This window comes from Tachysurus fulvidraco, chromosome 9 (genome assembly GCF_022655615.1).
Source record: "Tachysurus fulvidraco isolate hzauxx_2018 chromosome 9, HZAU_PFXX_2.0, whole genome shotgun sequence".
NCBI classification, from domain to species: Eukaryota; Metazoa; Chordata; class Actinopteri; order Siluriformes; family Bagridae; genus Tachysurus; species Tachysurus fulvidraco.
This window is the reverse complement of record NC_062526.1, coordinates 12,052,880-12,075,727: the sequence shown is the minus strand read 5'-3', so window position 1 is coordinate 12,075,727 and position 22,848 is coordinate 12,052,880. Positions and strand designations below refer to the sequence as shown.

The 22,848-nt window shown below is 36.8% G+C and overlaps 3 protein-coding genes across 9 annotated transcripts; 2 read left to right on the top strand and 1 right to left on the bottom strand.

Moving 5' to 3' along the window:
• The first annotated feature begins 1,912 nt into the window (after positions 1-1,912).
• On the top strand, positions 1,913-5,944 carry krt1-c5 (keratin, type 1, gene c5). 3 transcript variants are annotated; one of them, XM_027138313.2, is made up of 9 exons: positions 1,913-2,061; positions 2,334-2,739; positions 2,831-2,913; positions 2,993-3,149; positions 4,393-4,557; positions 4,666-4,791; positions 5,259-5,476; positions 5,593-5,618; positions 5,748-5,944. In XM_027138313.2, the coding sequence occupies exons 2-9, from the start codon at positions 2,362-2,364 to the stop codon at positions 5,858-5,860; spliced, it is 1,266 nt and encodes a 421-aa protein (XP_026994114.1). In that variant the 5' UTR covers positions 1,913-2,061; positions 2,334-2,361; the 3' UTR covers positions 5,861-5,944. The 3 variants fall into 3 exon arrangements, with proteins under 3 accessions (XP_026994114.1, XP_026994113.1, XP_047674678.1); XM_027138312.2 differs by having other exon boundaries at positions 5,745-5,941; XM_047818722.1 differs by having other exon boundaries at positions 1,971-2,061; positions 2,326-2,739; positions 5,745-5,942.
• Positions 5,945-15,165: 9,221 nt separating this feature from the next.
• zbtb26 (zinc finger and BTB domain containing 26) lies at positions 15,166-19,852 on the top strand. 4 transcript variants are annotated; one of them, XM_047818179.1, is made up of 3 exons: positions 16,133-16,282; positions 17,110-18,319; positions 19,717-19,852. In XM_047818179.1, exons 2-3 carry the CDS (start codon positions 17,125-17,127, stop codon positions 19,725-19,727), a joined length of 1,206 nt encoding a protein of 401 aa, XP_047674135.1. In that variant the 5' UTR covers positions 16,133-16,282; positions 17,110-17,124; the 3' UTR covers positions 19,728-19,852. The 4 variants fall into 4 exon arrangements, with proteins under 4 accessions (XP_047674134.1, XP_047674135.1, XP_026994164.2 ...); XM_047818178.1 differs by lacking the exons at positions 16,133-16,282; positions 19,717-19,852 and adding an exon at positions 15,166-15,189 and having other exon boundaries at positions 17,110-18,515; XM_027138363.2 differs by lacking the exon at positions 19,717-19,852 and having other exon boundaries at positions 17,110-18,515.
• Positions 19,596-22,779, bottom strand: zgc:101858 (uncharacterized protein LOC449555 homolog). Of its 2 annotated transcripts, XM_047818181.1 has the most exons (9): positions 22,759-22,779; positions 22,539-22,659; positions 22,247-22,446; positions 20,700-20,878; positions 20,496-20,589; positions 20,307-20,376; positions 20,192-20,228; positions 20,048-20,111; positions 19,596-19,893 (listed from the first exon to the last, which is right to left on the bottom strand). In XM_047818181.1, the coding sequence occupies exons 1-9, from the start codon at positions 22,762-22,764 to the stop codon at positions 19,735-19,737; spliced, it is 930 nt and encodes a 309-aa protein (XP_047674137.1). In that variant the 5' UTR covers positions 22,765-22,779; the 3' UTR covers positions 19,596-19,734. The 2 variants fall into 2 exon arrangements, with proteins under 2 accessions (XP_047674137.1, XP_026994166.1); XM_027138365.2 differs by having other exon boundaries at positions 22,247-22,417; positions 22,539-22,765.
• Between the last annotated feature and the right edge of the window lie 69 nt (positions 22,780-22,848).

Genomic DNA, 22,848 nt, shown 5'->3' with positions numbered 1-22,848 from the left:
GTTTACCCTATATTGGCCCAGGCTAGCTCACACAATTTGATAACAAATTAAGCAATACATTCTCAATCAAACTTAAAAAGAATAAACAGCCAATATCACAAAGACTAGATTCAGATGAGTTACGGTCAAGCAAGACAGCAAACAAACCAGCAGGTAGCAGGGGTACAAGTGGTGTAATCACTCAACTTGCACCAAAGTCCTATTGGACATCAGTGTTCTTATAAACATTTCATGCATGTTCCTCTTTTTAACCTTTGTCAGATAATCTTTTTAGCCAGTCCCCTCATCTAACTTTGGTCCAATTACATTTCAGTGCACATAGGATCACATATATTCTTCGCCATGCAAGTTTTCTCTTCTTGCCTTTGCAAGCTTCCGGTTATGTTCAAAAAGGGGCATATTTCCTCTTCTCATATTTGCCATAGATCATAGAGTTTCTCTACTTTGCGAAGCATGTCTATAAAGTACCTTTTACTACATTTTACTCTGAAGCTTTATTTCACTATGAAGCTTCATGAGTAGGACTGCTATAGGTTTCTTGTTCAAAGTCTATTTTCTGGTCATCTTCTTTAATATTCTTTAGTGAGAATGGTGTTGCTTATCATAATATATCCTACTCCACAATGGTGCACTGTGAGGCCTTACTTGTAAAGAAGTGATGGTTTCCTACATGCATCTTACTGTGATGAATGTTTATTTTGATTTCTATTACTTCTCATGTATGCACTCTATATACCTTTTGGCCAGAAAATGACCCTATTAGTTCCATCCTGGTTTTGGGCTTTGAGGTAGCTACATGTACTTCCTCAAAATCACTCGCTATTTTCAGTCAGTCTGAGAGGCTCATAGCTTATATTTTTTATCTACTTTTTTAGTTTATATCAGTGTTTATTTCTACTTCTTTAGTTTATATAATTTTTGTTAAATTGTAAATTTGTAATTTAAAAAATAAATTAATTTCGGGTGTTTCGCTCTATTTGATATTTAATATCTCCTTTTGATATCATTCATTCAGCCTATTTATACTTACTCTCCTGTCTGTGACCGAAGAAAAGTGTTATAGAGTCATATGCAACATAACAGAGGATGGATTAAATTATCCAGACATCAATATGTTAGGTGGCCAATTTCTCATGAGTTTTGCCTTTCTGCCCTTGGGCCATGCCTATTGTTCTGGTTGGTGGCTGTTCAATGGCCAGACCCATTATGGGACACAGTTCTGTGGTTTCAGGTTCAAGTACCCTCTCTCAGTGGTGTCATTTTGTCTATAACTGGACTATGTCACCTTGGAGAGAAAAGACGAAACTAACAGTGTGTTGAACAGGTTATGCAAGGTTGATTAAATGGGGTATCTGTAATTACAGTACACATGAAACTAACCAGATATTTAGTGTATGTAGAGTTTCACTTGCTTTGGTGCCTTTGAGCAATTTATTAGTATGACAACCAATAAATATCCATTGTAGATGTGATATGGGAATAGTTTTTCCTTTTTTTCACTATTTAGCACTGTGGCTTTTCACATTCCAGAGAAAATTAAATATTAAATTATACATTTTGCTTATGATTACTGCTTCCTGTATGTTCACTAATTGTGCATTAGTTCCTGTTTACCAGCTCAGTTCATTCATTCATTCATTTATTATTATTATTATTATTATTATTATTATTTTTTTTTTTTTATTTATTTATTTTTTTAAAAAAAGCCTGCAGTTCTTGTGATTAAACGTCTTATTTGTTGGAACAAATTCTTCTGTATTTGTTTTTTGGATTTAACTCAATCACTGAGAAGAGATGAATAATTGTTTTCTATAAATAATAAGATGTTTTGGAGTTTATCCTAGTGTTCCATTACCTGCATTTTCCATGCCTGCAACTAGCATGCAAGCTGTGGAATAACCTGGTTGGCTATCCACAGAGCATTCTAGCCAATCAGAATTAAGGAAGAGCTCTAGGACAAATGTCCTGCCACACCTGAGCAACCATAGTCATATAAACGACACCTGATCCAAGAGGGTCTAAATCAAACACAGATTGTGTTCACTATTAGGAAGCCTCTGTGTAAGTACTCCATTGACTTTTGACCCTTTTCCCCACTTTTAATAGTTAATTATAGTTAATCCATGTTAATTTTTATGTACATGCAAAAGTTTTTATTTTTATCAAGGCATTTATATTTGCATATAAAAGGTTGCAGAATGCAAGCTATGGAGTAATTTGCATGATGTATGTTGTCAAAGATTTTTACTGCAGTATAGATTTAATATGTGTCTTTCATGTCGCTCCTAACCGTGCTATATTCACTTTTTTTTACCTGACATACAGTGATATAGCCACCATCTTTTCACCATCACTGCCATCATGACCTCCAGTATCTCCATGCACACATACTCTGGAATTCGCCGACCTTCTTTTTCAAGCTCCTCTTTGCGAGACGGAGTTCGGGGCCGCTCTAAAACCCCGGTGCTCTCTTCAGCGACCACACTCTCACTCTCCCGTTCCATGTCTGTGGGCAATGGCCTCAATAACCTGAGCAACCTTTCTTTAAATGGGACCAGTGAGAAAGAGACGATGCACGGTCTCAATGATCGACTGGCCAGCTATCTCAGCAAGGTGCGATCACTGGAGAAGTCCAATGCTGACCTGGAGCTGAAGATCAAGCAGATCATGCTGGAAAAGATGCCTAAAAGTCATGACATAGAAAGCATGATGGCTCAGGCACATGCTATTAGGCAGGAGGTTTGGCCATGTTTTACTTTACTCACAATTACAGTTCTAGTGAAGATCGATTAGTGTTTAGATGATTACAATTTGCTTCTTTGCTGTTTAGGTAAGGAAAAAGACACTAGAAAATGCACGCATTATGTTGGAAATTGACAATGCTAAATTGGCTGCAGATGACTTCCGGATTAAGTGAGTAATTAACTAATAATAGAGGCACTCTCATTAATGTTGATGAGTTTGTGTGTAATATGTGTTTGCTTTCATGTAGATGGGAGTCAGAGGCTGCTTTGTGTCAGTCAGTGGAGAGGGACTGTGTTGCTCTGCGCAGGGCTAAACAAGAGCATGACCAGATCATCACAACACTCAGAGGAGACCTGGAGAGTCTAAAAGAGGAGCTGTATTTCATGAAGAAGAACCACGAAGAGGTAATATTTTATAAACAACTAAGGTAATGAAAATAAACAGTTGTTATGAAAAGTCCACAAAGTTTACATGCCTATAATGTATAAGATAATATACAATATACAAGTTTACTACTGATTTTTTGTTCATTCTTAAATTTGATAACGGTTATACTATTGTGAGTGGTTTGTGTGTAATGAATGTGCATGTGCATGTGCATGTGACAGCTGCAGAGCTGTTGGTGTCTACTGTAAATGGGAACACCCAATGTAACCAGTGCTGCTAGAGTGACAAATACACACCCACACAGACACACAGACACACACACACACACACACACACACATACACACACACACACGTACACTCACACACACACACACACACACACACACACACAAACAAACACGCACAATAAGATGAAACTCTGGACCTAAAGGGTGGGTGTGTTTAGACAGGAGGTGTGGTGCCCTCTCAGCTGCACACTTCATCCTTCTTGCAAAGACATACAGCAATATCAAATGGCAGCATTTTACACAACACTTAATGAATTTAAATACATTTGATTGTATGCACTTTTTTAATTAACTTTTTTCTAAATCTGACTAAAATTAATTATTGTTTAATTAACCTATCTATATATATTTCATCTCTATATCTCTCTATAGCACACCAGAAGGCTCGCTTATTCCATTATAGAATTATGCAGTGGCAATCAACCGAATTGAATCTGTGTAATATTTTACATTATAACAGTACTCCTGATCAGTCTTTTTTAACTTGTCGTTTTCACAATCAGCTTAATGAGGGAAATTCTTTCCCAAAGCTTTTTTTTTAAGTTTCCATATAGTTTGCTTCTTCTGGGTTCCAAATGAATAAAGTATTTTCAAATTTCAATATTTACATTTGTCTACATTTATCTACATTATCTACCCTTTCTCTGTTTGCATTCTTACAGATGTTAAGTACTACATAGTGTTGAAGGTCCTAGAAATTAAAAACCACTCTGGTTCCCATAATATGTTGTAAATATTATTGTTCCTAATATTTAGTTTTGCATAAGGCATTAACTGTAGCATTACTGTGTACAGTATTGTCCATGGTTTGTTTTATATTTTGCATCTTGGCTAAAAGCTTATAATCTTATTTTACTGTATTTGTGTAAATGATTAGGATGATAATACAGTTGGAGCTAACTAATAAAGTACACTATTTTGGACAGAAATAATGCCACTAAAATACTCTTGATGTTTGGCACTTTTTGTAGGACATGAACACACTGAAGGCCCGTTTGACCAATGAGCAGGTGAATGTAGAAGTGGATGCGGCACAGGGGCCAGATTTAGGAGCTGTCTTAGCTGAACTGAGGGCCCAATATGAGGGCATTGCTCGGAAAAACAAGGAGGATGCTGAAATATGGTACCTAAAGAAGGTTAGTTGGAATGAATAAACCTTATGATGGTCATCTAAACCTAAATGTTACACACATAAATCTTTCCTTCTGTCATGGTAAAGGATCACAGTTTTGTTTGTATTTCAGATGGAGACAGTGCAGTCAGAAGTGAAGGAGAGTAATGAAGCTCTACGATCTGCTCAGAATGAGCTGACTGAGAGACGCCGCTTCCTGCAAGGGCTTGAGGTAGAGCTGGACAGCCTGCGTAAACAGGTAATTACATTTATTTTGCAATGTGATCTAATGATTCAAAAAGCAAAGTCAATAAAATGTTGCAGTGCCGGACTTGAAACTGTTATTTGAGGATTATTTTCAAGGGTATCAATCTATCACACAGTATGTCAAGACCATGTCTACACTTTATTTAACTGTTCAGGAAGTAAAAGACTACTGCATCTGCTGTTTGCCTTGATGTGTACACAGTGTGTAATTAACTGTGTTTACCCTAGCATGATGTATTACTAAACAAAGAATGAGATTCTACAGGTACTACAGGTACGGCTCATCTGATAGAAAAGACTGATGTCTGTTATTGTATTTTCCTTTGTTCAAGTTGTTTAGTTTTCATTGAGTTAAAGTTTTCATTTTATGCAAGTAACTTAAGCTTGTTTAACTCCCAATACCAGATTCACTTGATATAACACTAACATTAAAACGTCATATTTTAAACCTCTTTCCAGGTTAGTGTTCTGGAGGAGAACCTTGGAGAGACAACTCATAAATATAGCATTGAGATGGAACACAATCAGGGAACGCTGATGCAGCAAGAGGAGGAACTCTCACAACTACGTTTGGACATGCAGCGTACCAAAACCGACTATGAACAGCTACTGCGGGTCAAACAGAACCTGGAGCTAGAGATTGCCACCTACAGGAGACTGCTGGAAGGAGAGGAAATGTAAGTACAGAAAAACAAACAATTATTAATCATTTGATGATAAACAGAAGTTATGTCATGAGATGTTGCCAGCTAAAATGGAATCACATATGTTTTTATGTGTATGTGTGTTTTAGGGTAAAAGAGACTCCAGCACCTAAAAGTAAGTCATCAATCAGTGGCATTTCTTAGAAAACTGCAATGAACTGAAATCAAGTTAGCTTTATTGAGGTATGTTGTAATGCCAGATTAAATAAATAACAAGAATCTGTTTTTTTTTTTTTTAAAGAAGTACCTGAAGTAAAGACACGCAAGATTGTAAAGGTAGTCACCCAGACTATGGTCAATGGTAAAGTGGTGGAAGAATCAAGTGAGGTGGAGCAGTTCGAGGAGCGCAACAAGTGAATCATTAATGCTCCATTGTAATAATGATGGGATATATTTGACTGTAATCAAGGCAATATCTAAGTAGTAAAGGAAGTAAATAAACAAATAAATACATACCTCTTCTAAACCTGGAATTGTTGTGGTTTATCCTTAACTTTAATATACAGTGATATTTCTGCCTTGTCTGCAAAAATATAACCAATGACATGAGATAAATTAAATAATAAATGTTTCACAGATTTTTATTTTTTTTAAACTTATGTGGACAAAGGTATATGAACACCGGACCATCAAACTCATATGTGGCTCTCGCTCAAATTGGAAGTTTGTATATGCAGATTGTCTATGTACGTGTTTGCATTTCAACTCCTCTACAGTGGAACTAAATAGCCTGAACCTGTTTCAGCATAACACTGCCCCTGTGCACAAAGCAATCCAGATGAATACATGGTTTGGCAAGGCTGCAATGGAAGAACTTCAGTGTATTGCACAGATCCCTGTATTTGACCCGACTGAACACCTTTGTGATGAACCGAAATGAGACGCCAACTGTCCTCACTCTACATCAGAGCCTGACCTTCAATATGCTCAAGCAGCATTCCCAAACCTTTAAGAAAGTCTTCCCAAAAGAATGGATGGATTTATAACAGCAAAGCAAAGGCCAACTTTAGAGTGTTATCAACAAGCACATATTACTGTCAGGTGTCCACATACATTTTGTGTATTTGTTATCTTTTGATAGATATAATCCAAAATACAGTGGGTCTTCAGGATGAAACAAAGCTGTGTCGTTTTAAATTACACCACTGTGTTGTGTAAGATTGAAAAACATGCACAGAAACCAGTCTGGTGAGAGGCAACAAGGTATAGAAGCCCAGCAGAGATAACAAACCCTAGCAGCTCTGTAAAACCATAATGGAAGAACCAGCCACAACAAAACCATAGAGTGGTTTCAAATGTCACTTCTTTGTTATACTCTCTGAGCCCTGTTCTTGACAAGGTTGTACTGTTAAAGCTTTTTATCTTACAATATAATAGTAATGTTTCTTATGCTGTATTTTTAAATCTAAACCCTGAAAAGGATGTAAAATAGGACAAAAATGTTAAAAGCATAAACATTCCAAAATTCTTATGTGTTTCTGGGTCACTGTATTATTTTGATTCATTTATTGCAGCATACAGGGGCTGGTATTGACTGATTGTTAACAAAAGATCAGGTCTTACCAAAAAGAGTAGTCTCTCTCTCTCTCTCTCTCTCTCTCTCTCTCTCTCTCTCTCTCTCTCTCTCTCTCTCTCTCTCTAACTTTGAATCAGCATATAAAACTCCAAATACAAAGTAAGTAAGATCTTTTGCTTTATTTGTGAGATATTCAATGCTGAGGTGGTTTGCCAGTTCTTTAGAAGAAAATGTAATTATATGATTAGATATTCACTTATTTATTCTAAAATAGAAAACCCCCTGAAAAATTTATTCACCATCACTTTCATACCTTCAAATCCATGCATTTATCTAATCAGACAATCATGTGGCAGCGCACAATGCAAGTCTAGCAGTTATAGTTCAAAAGCACAGCTAATGTTCACATCAAACATGTGATATGGTTGGTGTGACGGCATGGTTGTTGGTGCCAGAGTTGATGGTTTGAGAATTTTAGAAACTGCTGATCTGGGATTTTCAATCGCACAGAATGGTGCAACAAAAAAAAATCTATAAAGCGTGAGTGGCAGTTCTGTTGTTGGAAACCTTTTTAAGAGAGAACAGAGGGAAAATTGTCAGGTTTGAGCTGCCAGGAATAATAGTGATTAAAATAATCACTCTTTATAATGGTGTCTACGTGATACGCGGGTATATGCCGTATAGGAAAGGCCAAGGATTTCCGTATACCCACTTAAAAAGCGTGAGGATACGCAACAATATCGTTTTGTGCCAGAACTTTAATTCATAAATTCACCCCGTTCTGCGAACACAGACTGTGCGATTGCGAATCACTAACGTTTTTGATTATTGGGGCTTCCGTGACCTGTGACCTGATCTGATGTCACCTACCAAGGAGGAAAATCAGTGCGGTCTTTTTGGCGCAAATTAGAAATTAACCAACTAATGTAAAAGAAGATATGAAACGAAAGCAGACTCAAACTACACTCTGAGTGTTTTCGGAAGCCATGCACACATATATGCCCGAGTACAAATGTATTTGGAAATCTTTGTAAACTACCAGTTCATTCAGTTCATAATATTCTGCAATGAAAGAGTGTTGGTGATAAAACTGAACAAATGTTTATTGTTCACTCTTAAATGTACATTGAAAATTGACAGCTGATAAAACCTGTGCTCCGGGTCCCATATTCATATAACATTTAAGGCTAAATGTAGCTAAAGGTATAGTTCACCCAAAAATGAAAATTGTGTTATTTCCTCACCCTCAATTTGTTCCAAAACTGTATGAGTTTCTTTCTTCTGTTTAACACAAAATATGATATTTTGAAAAATGTCTGTAATCAGACAGTTGGCAGCACCCATTGACCTTCATAGTCTATATTTTTTCCTACTGTGAAAGTGCCAACTGTCTGATTACATTAAGCCTTAAATGTTATATGAATATGGGACCTGGAGCACAGGTTTTATCAGCTGATTGTCTTTTGTTGCTTATAATAAATTGGAATGTTGATAACACATAAGCAGTCTTTAATAATGCTCTAAATTACATGTAGATGCATATTTTTTGCATTAGTGAGTGTGGTGGTGCCTATGGGGTGTCGCTCTAGGATCGGTGCGTATGAGGCTGGGTGGGGGAAAAAAATCACAGTATACTCACTACAAAAAACTAGACTACACCACTGATAATAGTGATATGCAGAAAAGTATCTCAGCATGCACAGAACATAAAACCTTGAGGTAGATGAGCAACAACAGCAGCAGATCACATCAAAATCTGTTTAAAACAATCACCCGATTGTTTTCCAGTCTTCAACTTTATTTGCTGCACAAACATTGACGTATCCATTTTTGCAGTTTTTAATGACTGAACTGTGAGACAATGAAGTGCCTGAGTGAAAATATCAAAATGGATGTAAAATATAAAAGAAAAGCCTACTGCTAAGAGTGCCTCATATTTTAAGCTAAAAAGAAAAATAATTCAGTTGCTGACATAATGTACAGTATCAATCCCCGTCTAAAGAATTTCCACAGTATTAAAATTGTAGATAAAAATCTTAAGTTCAGCACCAGGCAAAAAAAAGACCAACATTATTTATTCATTCATTTATTTGTGCTTATTTATTTTATTTTATTCAATAGTTTTATTCATTCTGAGCAAAGAAACAAATGAAGCTACAGGTACAGTATAGCTTTTTTTTTATGTCATTTAGACATCAAAAGTCTTCAAAAATGGGTTTGTCACTTTAGTATTTCCTATTATGTGACCAAAGAAAGGTGATAATAAACTTTTATTTTCCCAATGTGGACTTCCTCAGCTTACAGGAAGCGAGAGAGAGAAAAGACATTTACACAAATTGTCATAAGATCTTGATTTGTCGTGTGTTTTGTTTATTTGTTAATTTGATTTGTTTGCTTAATCTTTTATATTAACTGTAACTGTTTTCTGAAATTTTTTGAATAATCTGATTAATTAAATTGGCATGATGTTAAATCATATGCTTATGAATATGTTTTAGTAAATTTATTTTATATTTATGAACATATTAGTGTTATTATGATTTAAATTAGAACTAGAACAGGCCAATAAAACAGACTCATAACAACACTCTAAGTAGCATTTTTGTATTTAGAATTACATAATTCCTGTTTTTATGTATGAATTTGAGGTGTTTGCCCTGTGATGGGTTGGCACTCCGTCCAGGGTGTATCCTGCCTCGATGCCCTATGACGCCTGAGATAGGCACAGGCTCCCCGTGACCCGAGAAGTTCGGATAAGCGGTAGAAAATGAATGAATGAATGAATGAATTTGAAGTGTTAGTATATTCATACTCATAATTTTACTGACACTTCAAATTCAAATTCATACATAAAAACAGGAATGCAATGCAATTAACCATGCTTTTGAGTATCTGTATGATCCCTCCGAATGACCAATTGCATGTTATATTTCTTAACAGATCTGGTCTTAGTTGACTTTAGTGCTTGTACCCCTAAATATAATAACTTTGATGTTGTGGGTTGTGATTTCCACCTCTGAGATAAAAAAGTAAAAGGTCACAGACCTTCCGGCAGTGCTTCATGAAACCCTGGGCCCCATGTTGAATACCACTGCACTACATCATAACAGGATGGCTGTAGAAAATGTATTAACAGTTCCTGACTAATCACACATGAGAATCCAAAGGTGTCCAAATAAGAATAAGAATCCAAATAGTTTTACTGTAAGTACACCAAAAACACCAAACATGGCAGTAAATTTGCATTTATGTTTTATACTGAGCAACTTTCTTAAAGTACCACTTCATTACCACTTCATAAGCACTGTAAAACCTTGCCATGTGTGTGTGGGAAGGAGGACTTGGGACACAGGAGGCTTTTAACACAGCATCATGCTTAAGTTTATATTTCACCACACTTTTCAGCACCCTTTCAAAAGCTCAGTACCACCAAACCAGCTGAAAATAGGCCGTCACTAAACTCCCGTCTTTTTCCCCATTCCAATTCAAAGTTCAAGTTCATGCTCTGTCTGCATCTGTCTTTGAGTATGTTGCACGCTTTCCCAGCTATGACGCTTACAGGACAGCTGGTGATAACCAGTGGTGCAAACCGATTTAATCTCAATTCGTTTGTAAGGTTCATGAAGAGTGTAGGAGATAAAAGTTGTGCTCTGCTTAGTCATCATATGCAATCTGATAGATCACTATCAGATTGCATATGCTTCCATCTGTTCAGCTAATATCCTAGTTTTAGTAATTTCTTTTTAAATCATATTTAAACTCACTCTTGACAACTCTTCTTTTGACAGGAGTCAAAAATGGCACAAGTCATGTGTCTCAAACCTATCTTCTGTAAGGTTATATTGGGTAGATAAGGTGCTTCTCTGTTCCCTCATTCTCAAAGAGTGGTGGTAGGTAAGCTCTGCAATAGATAGTCTGCTGTAAGAACAGCTGATTTCACCTTAGCTCCCAACCACTCTTGATTTTCACCAACTGAGACCTGGATATCTCGTTATAACTCAGTGAAGATACAGTCACTGCTATATCAACTGCTCATGCTTTCTTTCACACACCATGAGAAACAATCAAGGGTGGTGATACAGTTCTCCTATTTTCATGAAGATCTCTCCATGTCTCCCACATCTCTCCTATTTAATTCCATGCTGTTTTATCCCTCCAATCAACCTTCTCATCATCATCATCTACTGCCCTGCTTGAGCTCCTATGAAACTTTTGGAAGAAATGGACACACTTTTAGTCTTTTACCTACTGACTGCACCCCTATAACAGTACTACTGTAGGTGATACCTACCTCCAAACAGATCCACTAGTTACAACCATGGGGTAATCATGGATAATCAACTTTTTTTTTTTTTTTTTGCACTATGCTAAGTTGGCATGTTCATGGTATCTCTCATACAATATCAAAAGAATTCTGTCATTTCTATCCACACCGACCACTCAGGTGCAAGCTCAGTCACTTTTCATTTCAATACTGGTATACTGCTACAATTTGACATCTGTGAATGATTCAAAATAGCTAAATGACTTGTTTTCAACCTGCCTACGTTGTCACACTCCACCCCTCTGCTATGCTCCAGTAGCTTCACACATCAGATTTTTAAATCTTATGCTTAAACCTATGCATGCCTAAAAAGGCAAATCAGACCAGCACCCTCTTACCTTAAATTTCTTAACACTCCTGACACTGCACCAAGCTTTCTCAGATCCTCTAGTACTGCTTAACTGGTCCCACCAGCTTGCAAGGTACAAGGTAGTTATACTCTTCTCTGTTTTGGCCCCTCATCCCCAAGGGGAATCCAAACAAAGGTGGTGAAGCAGATGTAAGATATTACAGAAATTGCACCCAAATTCCAATCCAAGGTACACATCCAAAATAGCTCATTCCTAAAAAGGTTTAAGTATCATAAGGACTCTAAACGTATAAACTTGATTCAATTATAAACATAGGAATGGCAGCAGGACATTAAGGATCACCACGAACAAAGGGTTTACGTGGCCGCGATTACCATTTAAAGTGACCATTTGGTTGATAACAATGGTAACAATACCAAGACAAGGTGTACGTGACCATGATTAACATTTAAAGACATCAGCTAGACAACAAGGTGTAGCCCAGCCATTTGGGAGACATTCAGTTCTTACACTCAATACACATTCAAAGCAGAACTTCATTTAAATTACCAAAAGGGAAAACTATATATAATGCTTGAGCAGGATTTGCTCGGGGTTCTTATTGTCTCAGATGAACCCAAAGTACGTCATGTATTTTGTCACTGCTATGCTGGAATAAACTTCTTGTTCTTCATTAAGATCAACATCATCGTCTTATTTTCACTTCCACATTTTTTATTTCTTACACAGAGTACACATTCTACCCCATGCACTGCTGTCCACAAACCAATACAGAAACCCTTGTAATATTTATGCCACCCGAAAATCTGAACAATTTGTCACAAGAATTCTACTTTTTCCTTTGTCCACAGACAAGCACATGAACATCTCAGTGCCCACATCTCACCTTCATCAAACTTGCATTTCCTATTTCTAATAGACTGCTTATAGGCATGGTTATGGAAATAAACAATACTGACTGCTTTGGGGAATGGAATAAATAGACACACTCCTCATTCTTTACATTCTAATAGCACCCATCTGGCAGTCCTACAGTAGGCTTTCCTTCTGAGAAACTGTAGTTCTCTTGTCTACTGCCTCTATAACTTCCTTCTCTTTATTCATTCAAGTATCTTCCGTAACCACTAGTGATGGTTGTGGTGGATTCAGAGCCAATCCCTGTAACAATGGTTTAATAATTCATCCCTGATGGAGGCAATTTAACATAGCCAGTCTGCTTATCTGCATGATTTGGGACAGTGTCAAGATCCGAATTTATCCAGGTAGCTTTAAAGTTAAAGATATTCAGGAAAGTGTCATTCAGGAAGCATCATTCAATAATACATATATAAAAGAACGGTACATAAAATAATAGTGCATACCGGCAACAAACCATAGCATCCTTAGGAGAAGTCCAAGGTAAAAAGATTTCACTCTACTCTACTCAAGCCACTCAGGAATTATTAAAAACTGACATGTCCTCCATGCTGCTCCAAACTGTAAAATTTGGATTTTGTTGTATGTCAGGGACTGTATTGTGTATCACGTTTAGATCTGTATTCAAAGATGGAAAGCATTTATTAAGAGCCGTGCAACATGCAGACTCGCACTGTGTGCCCATCATTCTCTGCCGCATGCACTGATTATGAACTTCTCTGTTATTTCTTGTGAAACTGCTCATTTTATTCACCAAAATGTTTTTCTCTCCACTGTGAAGCATATGCTGTTAGTGAAGTGCAAGTCTCACATATGCATGTCAAAGTGCAGACTACCCACAGAAAACACACAGTCAGTGTGGGATTAGTATGGGTTAGCTTTAGCCCACACTCCCCTCAGCTTTTCTGGAAAGGGCCAATATGGGCAAGTTTGTTAGGAAATTATCCATTACATTAGAGCAAGCATGTTACCGTAAAACTTGCTATCAGAATCAGAAGATATATTACTTTGAGAAAGAATCAACCTTGTATAATAATATTTGACAATAGACATAAATTAAGAAATGTGTAAAGCAAGATCGAATAACGTGTTGTCAATTAATTTTTAAACACTATAAGAAATAAATGGTCTCAGCAGTTTTTACACTTTCTTACAGCCTGCATGTGGGTGGTTATTTGACATTAAATTGACATTCAGATTTCAACCTTTAATAATCTGCTTAATAATTTCAAACAATCACTAATCAGTTAGGTATTGGGAGAACATGTTCATGTGCACATGTTTATGTGCACATAAAATGTTTACATTTTGAAATATTTAAATGTTTAGCATGTAGAAAGTCTGATGAATGCCTTATACCTGGTAAGTAAAAATGTTAATGATTTTTATTATGATGTTACTGAGTTTTAAGTAGTTCGGTCTTTATTGTATTCTCCAAAAATGTTGTTTTAACTTGATCAAAAAGACATTCAGAAATGACATATTTTGGGTGATATTTGTGCTGTAATGTAGTTTGTAGTTAAGCAAAAATAATTTCCACAATACCTATGATTTCCCATGACTGGCTCATTATGGTATTTAATGTTTTTGTTTTTTTAACATAGTTGTTTTAATAAAGAGTTGTGTTGGCACGTTTTACATTTGTTTGTGTTTGTACCCTACTAATTTATTTTCCCAAACCTTACAATTTATTTGCCTAATTGTAAATAACATGCAATGTAACCTCAAATGATGTCAGCGTTCCAAAAGCATGAACTGCACCCCATGCAGCCTGCAGATGGATATATGAATGAAGCACTGTCTCTAGGTCATAATACAATTAATGGTGTTACTGCTATCAGGGCTGTCAAGTGTCACACATTGAGAGTGACAGTCACGCATTACGGTCTTTTGTCACACTCTCTATGGCCACACATCGTATTTCTCAGGCAGAAAAACGGGATGGTGTCTCGTTGGAGATGTCACTGATGGTGAATTCGGTTCTTTTCCGCGAACCGGTTCTTTCGGACAGTTCGTTTTAATGAACCAGTTCAATAATCCAGTTCACCAGTTCTTTTACGTCTTGACGTAATGACGTAATTCTCAATGACGTCATGACGTAAATTCCTTCATCCCGCCGCTGCCGGCAGATAATACAATCAATTTAACACATTTGAAAAGTTCTTTGTAATCATAACTTTAGTTGAATACGTTTCTTACATTTAAGTTTTGCTACTAAAACACCCAGTACAGGCACTGATGTGCAAACGTGGGTGTTTTAAGTGTCTTAAAGATATAAAGTTAATAAACTAATCTTCATCAACTTACAAAAACTTACAAAAAAAGCATAATTTTGAAATGTTTCTTTCGCTCCATCAGTACACTCAATAACTGAGTTCAGTTATTCAAGCATGCGCAGTATCAACAGCTGATCGGTTCTCGGACGCGTTCGAAAGAAACAGTTCTCAGTTCAGTGTACTGATGATTCGCTGTATCAGTTCAGTTATTCAAGCATGCGCAGTATCAACAGCTCGAGCTCACAGTTCTCTCAGCACATGTCTCAGTTCAGTGTACAGGAGTTATATATACTCCGGGATGTTAGTTTATTTAGAGTCGGAGGGGCTGTCAGGCATGACCGAAAGTGAGTAACTTTAGTAACTTGTGGATCAGCGCTGACTCAAGACGCGAACTGTTTAGAACGAATCAGTCCGATTTGGTGAACTGGTTCATTCAGTTCACTAAAAAGAACAGGTTCAAAAGAACGATTCGTTCAGGAACCGGCCATCACTAGATGTCACGCTTGCCTGTCTTCAAAACTTGAGAGCCCTGTATATGCTATATGGTTACATATTTTTGCCAAGCTTTTGTGTATATATATATATATATATATATATATATATATATATATATATATATATATATATATATATATATATATATATATATATATATATATATATATAAAGAAGCTGCCCTTCAAATAAGCTGCCCTTGAATTTGCTAGAAACTTGTAGCAAGTAATTTGTAAGTAATCATTGCCATTCAAAGCTCCAGGGTCAGTCGCAGCAGGCGGATTGCCTCTGGTTTCCTCTCCAAATTTAGGTGCGTCTTGTGTGTTTTCTTCAGTGGACTTGTTTCCAATCCTGTGTGATGATTGTTGTAATGAAATAAAAAAAAGAAAAGAAAACTGAAATGTCAGAATTCTTACATAAATTCCTCTTTTTTTAGTAATTCATGTAGTTATATGTAAAGAAATATGTAAAGGTGACAGTTGGATAACCTGTATTAAGTGACCAAATGCTGTAAGTGTGAATGACTCTACCTGGCACAAATGATTGAATTATCTTATACTGCCCCCATGTGCAAAATATGTGTAAACTAATAAAAAAAAAGTTATGGATTTTTTTCAGTATGATACAGATCTTATATTAATATTATTTAAAAAAAAAAAACCAATGTGTTTAATTGAAATAAAATGTATTAGTTATTTTAGTTTTAAGAGTGTCAATAATTTCAAGCTTTTTCAAGACAAAATACTAGAATATGAAATACTTCCGCCTCATGGCCCCGCCCACTTCCTTCATCATATGATTGCGCCATCGGGTGCTTACTAAAGTGCGCACTATAATACTAAATAGTATGTGAAAATAGTACACAACCCATAGGGGGCGTTGTACTTCAACAGCACTATTTAGTATGTTAGTATGCGGTTTTAGATATAGCTGTTGTCTCAGGTAATAATCCGCCCATAACGGTTAGCTCGTTTTATTTTAATACTCTAAACTGGTCTGTTATTTTATATTGTTGTGCTTTGTTGCTAACTTTAAAGTTGTCTTGTAGCTTAGCTGTTAACCTGCGTTTATGTATCTGAACAGGCGAGATAACTGTATACAAATATCCACCTAGCTAGCTAACACTTAGCTAATGTTGCTAATGCGGACTTGTTTTGTTGTTTTGTAGCGGATCAAGTGGTCAGATTCAGTAATGCATGAGTGATATATTCGCATAAACACTTGTATATAAAGACATGTTTCTGATTTTTTTATCAGTTGCTTTGTTTTAGGTTTAAACTGAATTGTCTCGTATTTGTTTTTTTTTATATCTGCTGTTTTTCAGTCTACTTGTTCAAGTGTGTTAAAGGTGGTTTGTTGGAAAACAGGGATCTTGTATCTTGTTTTTAAAAAGTTTATATGTGGTGTGGAAGATTTTTCACTTTAACATTACTTATTAGAAATGAATGAATGTAGCAGGTAGTCGTTTACTGTTGTTTTTGCAAAATTCGGAATGAGTCAGTGGATGTTTTATGTGGATTGGCGATAGGTGAAAAATGGGGTGAAATTAGTCTTTAAAAAGAATTTAACATTGTGCACTAAATTGAGAACTTGTGTTAAATAATTTGGTTGAGTTATATGTTGCTTTAAAAGAGTAGTAATGCTCGTATTGCAGTATGTACTGAATTATGTTCCAGGACAAATACAATAATGTAATTTACCAAAGAAATGAACTCATGCACTAAAAGTCATTTTCAGATTATGATGCTAACAGACATGCTGTCTTTTAGGTACTGCAGGCAGCCATGGCACAGGACGGGGTTATTTTGCAATTCAGTTTCGCCACATTTGGTGACTCTATGCTCCAGAAGATGGATATGCTTCGAAAGGACAGACGTTTTTGCGACGTCATTGTGCATATCAATGACATTGAGATTCCTGGTCACAAAGTTGTGTTTGCTGCTGGCTCTCCTTTCCTCAGAGACCAGTTTTTCCTTCAGGACTCACATGAAGTTGAAATATCAACACTGCAGGATGCAGAAGTTGGACGGAGACTTCTTCTCTCTTGCTATACAGGGACACTTGAGTTCCCGGAGCTGGAACTGGTCCACTATCTGACTGTAGCCAGTTTCCTACAGATGGGCCACATTGTGGAGCAATGCACAAAAGCCCTGAATAAGTTTATTAAGCCTCAGAATGTTGAGGATTCCCATCGTTCTCAGCAGACTTCTAACATTACCACTCAGCTACGAGAGCCACCAAATATACAAACAGTGTTCGATGATGATGAAGAGGTGGACAACGTGATTGAAGACGATAACGATGATGACGTAATCATTGAACCAAGGTCGCCTCCTATGTTTCAGAGGAAATGCCAAGGAGAGGAAAGCCCCATCAACATCATTAAAGTGGAATCGGTGGACGATCGAATGCAGATATCTCAAAATTTACAGAGTGGTCCTGCTCGGTCCCCTGCCCTGTGCTCCCCAGAGCCCCAGCATTCACTCATTAACTCGACCGTAGAGACACGGCCTGCTGAGAATACCCCAAATGCCACTCTTGACTATGCACTCTCTTCACCCGGTCCCAGTGGCATGGGAAAGGAGAATGTGTGGAGCTGCTCTCGGAATACGGACAAAGGCATGCAATGGTACCACCAGTGCCCAAAATGTGCCCGTGTCTTCCGTCAGTTGGAGAACTATGCCAACCACTTGAAGATGCACAAGCTGTTTATGTGCCTCCTTTGCGGCAAGACCTTCACACAGAAAGGGAACCTGCACCGGCACATGCGCGTCCATGCTGGTATCAAGCCATTCCAGTGCAAAATTTGTGGAAAGACATTCACGCAAAAGTGTTCGCTACTTGATCATTTGAACCTGCACAGCGGCGACAAACCACACCGCTGCAACTACTGTGAAATGGTGTTTGCTCACAAACCTGTCCTGCGCAAACATTTGAAACAGATCCATGGCAAAAACAGTTTTGACAATGCCAATGAAGGTAGCATGCTTGAAGGGTTTTGAATCTACTGCATCTAATAAAAAATGATGTAAAATCTTTTTAAGGATTCTAAAACAGAAAATGGTCCTGTATATATGGCAAGGCCTTGTATGCACACTAATGGTTAATGTGTACCCAACATATGAACTCTGTTACTTGTATTATTGTGTAGTTGGTCATTGTACTGTATTCAACAGCTGCTGTTTTGTAATCATTTTAAATTAATTATTGGCGTTCCACTTAAGTTCAGATGGTTTGGGTTAGGGCAGGGGTTGGCAACCTTAAGAGCCATCTGGACCCGTTTCCCACAGAAAAAAACACAGGGAGCCACAAAACCAATTTGACATCTAAAATGAAGATAACACTGCATATATTGTTTTTTACCTTTATGGAAAGTGTAGAAAAAAAACTGTAGTGTGTTGCATTTATGAAGTCAATGAACTGCTACTGAGTAAACAAACAAAAATATTTTGAACAGTTTGAACTAACCTTAACAAAAAAGACGCTGGGTTGAAGGTTACTTTCAAATAAAATGTTCAATGTCTAATTGGGTCCTCTTCGTATTCGTGACATCAAAATTTTAACTTGCCGGATGCAGCAAACCAAAACTGCGTCTGCTTCTGTGTGTCGGATTTCGCAAGTCAGCAGTTATGAGACATATTTTGAGCGACAAAAAAATTAAACACGGTTTATTTTAATGTTACAAGAGCAACATAATCTTAGTATTTTTTATTTTTTCTAAAACTACCTAACTAAAAATTAATTTAAACTAAATATTTATTTTCCAAATCTAGAGGTAGCCGCAGCAGAGGGATGAAAGAGCCTCTTCGACTCCAGAGTCGCGGGTTGCCGACCCCTGGGTTAGGGCCCTTAACCCTCAACTGTTCAGTCACATCCTTTCTCAATTTATTGAAAGCATCATCTTTTCTGTCCTTCAGAGATACCAGTTATCTTCAAAGTATCTTTAGTGAGACATGAACGCATGAAACCTCAGTCATGATTCATGTTGTTTCCTTGACTGTCTTTTCCAACAGTGTAAATTCTTACATAAATAGAATGATTTTCTAATTCTCTAAATCTGTGAGATTACTGGCAAACTTGTGATTAATTAAATATAATGTCTCAATTATAAAGCAGGTTATTCACATTAATTGTGATTATTTGGAAAAAGTGTTTTTGAAATTGTTAAATATGCTGCCCTAAAGGAAAAAGAAAAGTATCACCTAATTATGAGGAGATCTAGTCTAATATGTGTGTGAGAGAGAGAGACCAGAGATAAACAAGAAAAAAGTATACATTTATAAACTCTATCAACAATGTACTCATACTATACTATAAGTGTATTTAAACTCTCTGTAGTCAATTTTTTTTTCCAACTTTTATTTACTTCTAATCAGATTTAGGGTAATGTGGAACTATCGTGGACACATGGCATGACGGCCTCCGTCCACTGGGAGATTCACACCTGTAATAAAGGTAGCAGCTTCTGAGGCGAGGAAGGCAATTGCCTGAGCCACTTCGTCTACCTCACCTGGTCGGCCAAGGGCATGCGTGACTTTACACTTCTCAAGGAACTACAGCAACAGTAAGGAAAAATATAAATGCGTACAACACACGTACAATAATACTTAGAATAGAAATAATATTCAGGGTCAGCAGTATGAAATGTAAATACACTATAGAAAGTAAAGATTTTATATAGAGATACTGTAAAGCTCCAAATCTTACCTGTTTATACTGCACTTCATCCAGACCTGCACGCTTGTGGACCTCTGTAATGATCACACCTGGCCTGTAAAAGAAAGATATCAACACTACAAAGTTGACTCAAAGAAGACTACATCACTACACCAACACAATCAATGAACTTACCCAACAGAGTTGACTCGTACTTGCTTGGGTGCCAGTTCTGAAATATAATTCGAGTCTGAATCTTAATCTTAACACTTCAGAAGCATTCTTGGATGAATAGAAAAGATTTCCTTACCAAGAGCTACACAGCGTGTAAACTGGTCAATGGCAGACTTGGACATACAGTATGCAAGCACTCCAGGAAACTGCAGTATAATAAATATCAATGTGCAAATTAGCTCACAATAGAATACATTATTGAAATCAAAGCATTCTACACAATTCAATAAAACAATGGAGTTTCTGCAGGAAAATGTGAACTCACTGATCGTTGACCATTGACACTGGACACGTTTACAATGCAGCCCTTAGTCTGAATCAAATGTGGCACACACAAATGTGTGAGGTGGTAAACTGATCTGAAACACAAACACACACAGGCTTTAAGGGTTTTGGGCAACACTAAATTTTCTTAAAACTGTTAAGCAGGTGACAAAGGCAACAGAATGAAATTGAAACCAAAACTTACCTGACGTTAACGTTCATCACCTTGTCATACTGAGCCAAGTCAGTGGTCTCAATTGTGCCCATGGCGAGGATCCCTGCACTGTTAACAAGAACGTCCAAGCGCCCAAAGTGAGCAACAGTTTCTTCAACAGTTTTCTTTACTGTGTCCTCATCGGTCAAGTCTCCTGGCACCAAAAGTGGCTACAGAAATACATCACAAATACTGTATACTTATTAAGTTTGTATCAACATTTGTAGATCTTTTTTTAAGAATAAGTATGAAATGTCTTCAAATAATCAGCAGCTCATATTCAGACAAGCTTATTTCTGAAAATCACTCTACTTTCATTTTAATGTGATAGTTGCTTTAATACTCATTTTTGTATATAGTCTTATTACATTCAAATGCTCATACTGCTCAGACCATGCTAGTTTAGGTAGCTGCCAGTTTATTACATGCATATTATATTTACTCAGTAGGTACTACTGGTTGAAATTCAACTGATAAAAATGAGGCAGCAGTGAAAAACAGTCTTGTCTAAGGTTCTCTCTTGATGGGTCCTTTGTGGTGACAGCCAGCAAGTTAAGATTAATGATTACAGATACACTGAAACCGTGAGCCTACTAACTATGCTAATATTGTAGTAATATACATGTCCAATTCAAATTGTATTCATTATATACACATTTATGGCATTTGACAGAGACCTTTAACCAGAGCTTTGAAGTCTCTATCACTGGTTCACAAGTTTACAGACTTACCATCTTCCTAAAATTCTGTTCAGGGGTGTTTTTTTTTAATGCACACATACAACAAACAGGGAAAATAATTGCTGGTTTAACATTTCAGAAATAGGTAGGTTACCGGTTTTAACCATCATATGAAGATAGCCAGTGACTCAGCTGTTTGGACATCTAAGGGAAGTTTATTCCACCACCTCGGTGCCAGAACAGAAAAGAGTCTGGCTGGATACTTACTGTACCTCTTATCTTTAGAGATGGTGGGACCTGTCGAGCAGTGCTAAAGGTACATAGAGAGCAAGGTGCAGTGCGAGGAGCGACAAGAGCTTTGACATAAGAGGGAGCTGATCCATTTTTGGCTTTGTAGGCAAACATCAGTGTATTGAATCTGATGCATGCAGCTACCAGAAGCTTTTTAAAGTTGTCCTTGTTATATAAATATATTATTAAATGGTCCAAAAATGAAATTTACTTTCAAATGAGATTAAAAAAAATAAAATAACACAAAAAAAGAATGTTAATATGTGGACATAAAGTGACAATAAGGAAATATATACAAATAACTTGACAATATGAAAAATAAAGTAACATGAACCAGAATCTAACAGCAGTGTTTACATATAATGTTTGTATATAATGTCACTATAATGTTTTTCTATGTTTGTATATAATGTCACTATGTTTGTATATAATGTTAATATAATGTTTGTATATAATGTTAATGTTTGTATATAATATCTGTATATAATGTTAGTTTGTATATAATGTTTGTACAAGTGTAGATTTCTTACTAGAAGTGTTAAATAGGACGACGGAAGTGTTGTTTACCTTTTTCCCCCCGCACTCTTCACACTGTTTGGAGACTTTGCTCAGGTTGTTCATGTCACGGCCACTGAGCGCCAGCTGAGCCCCGAGTTTAGCGAAGAGAACCGCGGTTCCGGCTCCGATACCAGAACTCGCTCCTGTGATTAACGCCACTTTATCCTTCAGAGAGGAAACCTGAACAAACACAGCGCCATCACCGCGCACTTCACATTCACCCGCACATCTGCACTGAAGCTAACTGTTATAATTATAGAGTTATAATCCATTTAAAGGAATGTATGGACATTAAACTTACTTTTAAAGCATCCGCCGATGACATCGCTGAATTTTACGTTCGCCAGCTGCTCACGCGATGTAACGTTATGAGTGGGCGTGGTCACATATAACCGCCGCCTCCTATACACGAAATATAACAGCTAAAAAAACGTGCAAAAATATTACATTAAACCGCAAAAATACTTTTTTTTTTTTTAAATAAACTAGAAAATATAAACCAAAACTTAGGCTTTACCTACACTCATATTAAGGAAAAGTGCACATTGTATATGTTCCGGGTCGAAATGTCAAAAATAAAAGTCCCCAAAGTTGCGCTCTCGAAATGTGCT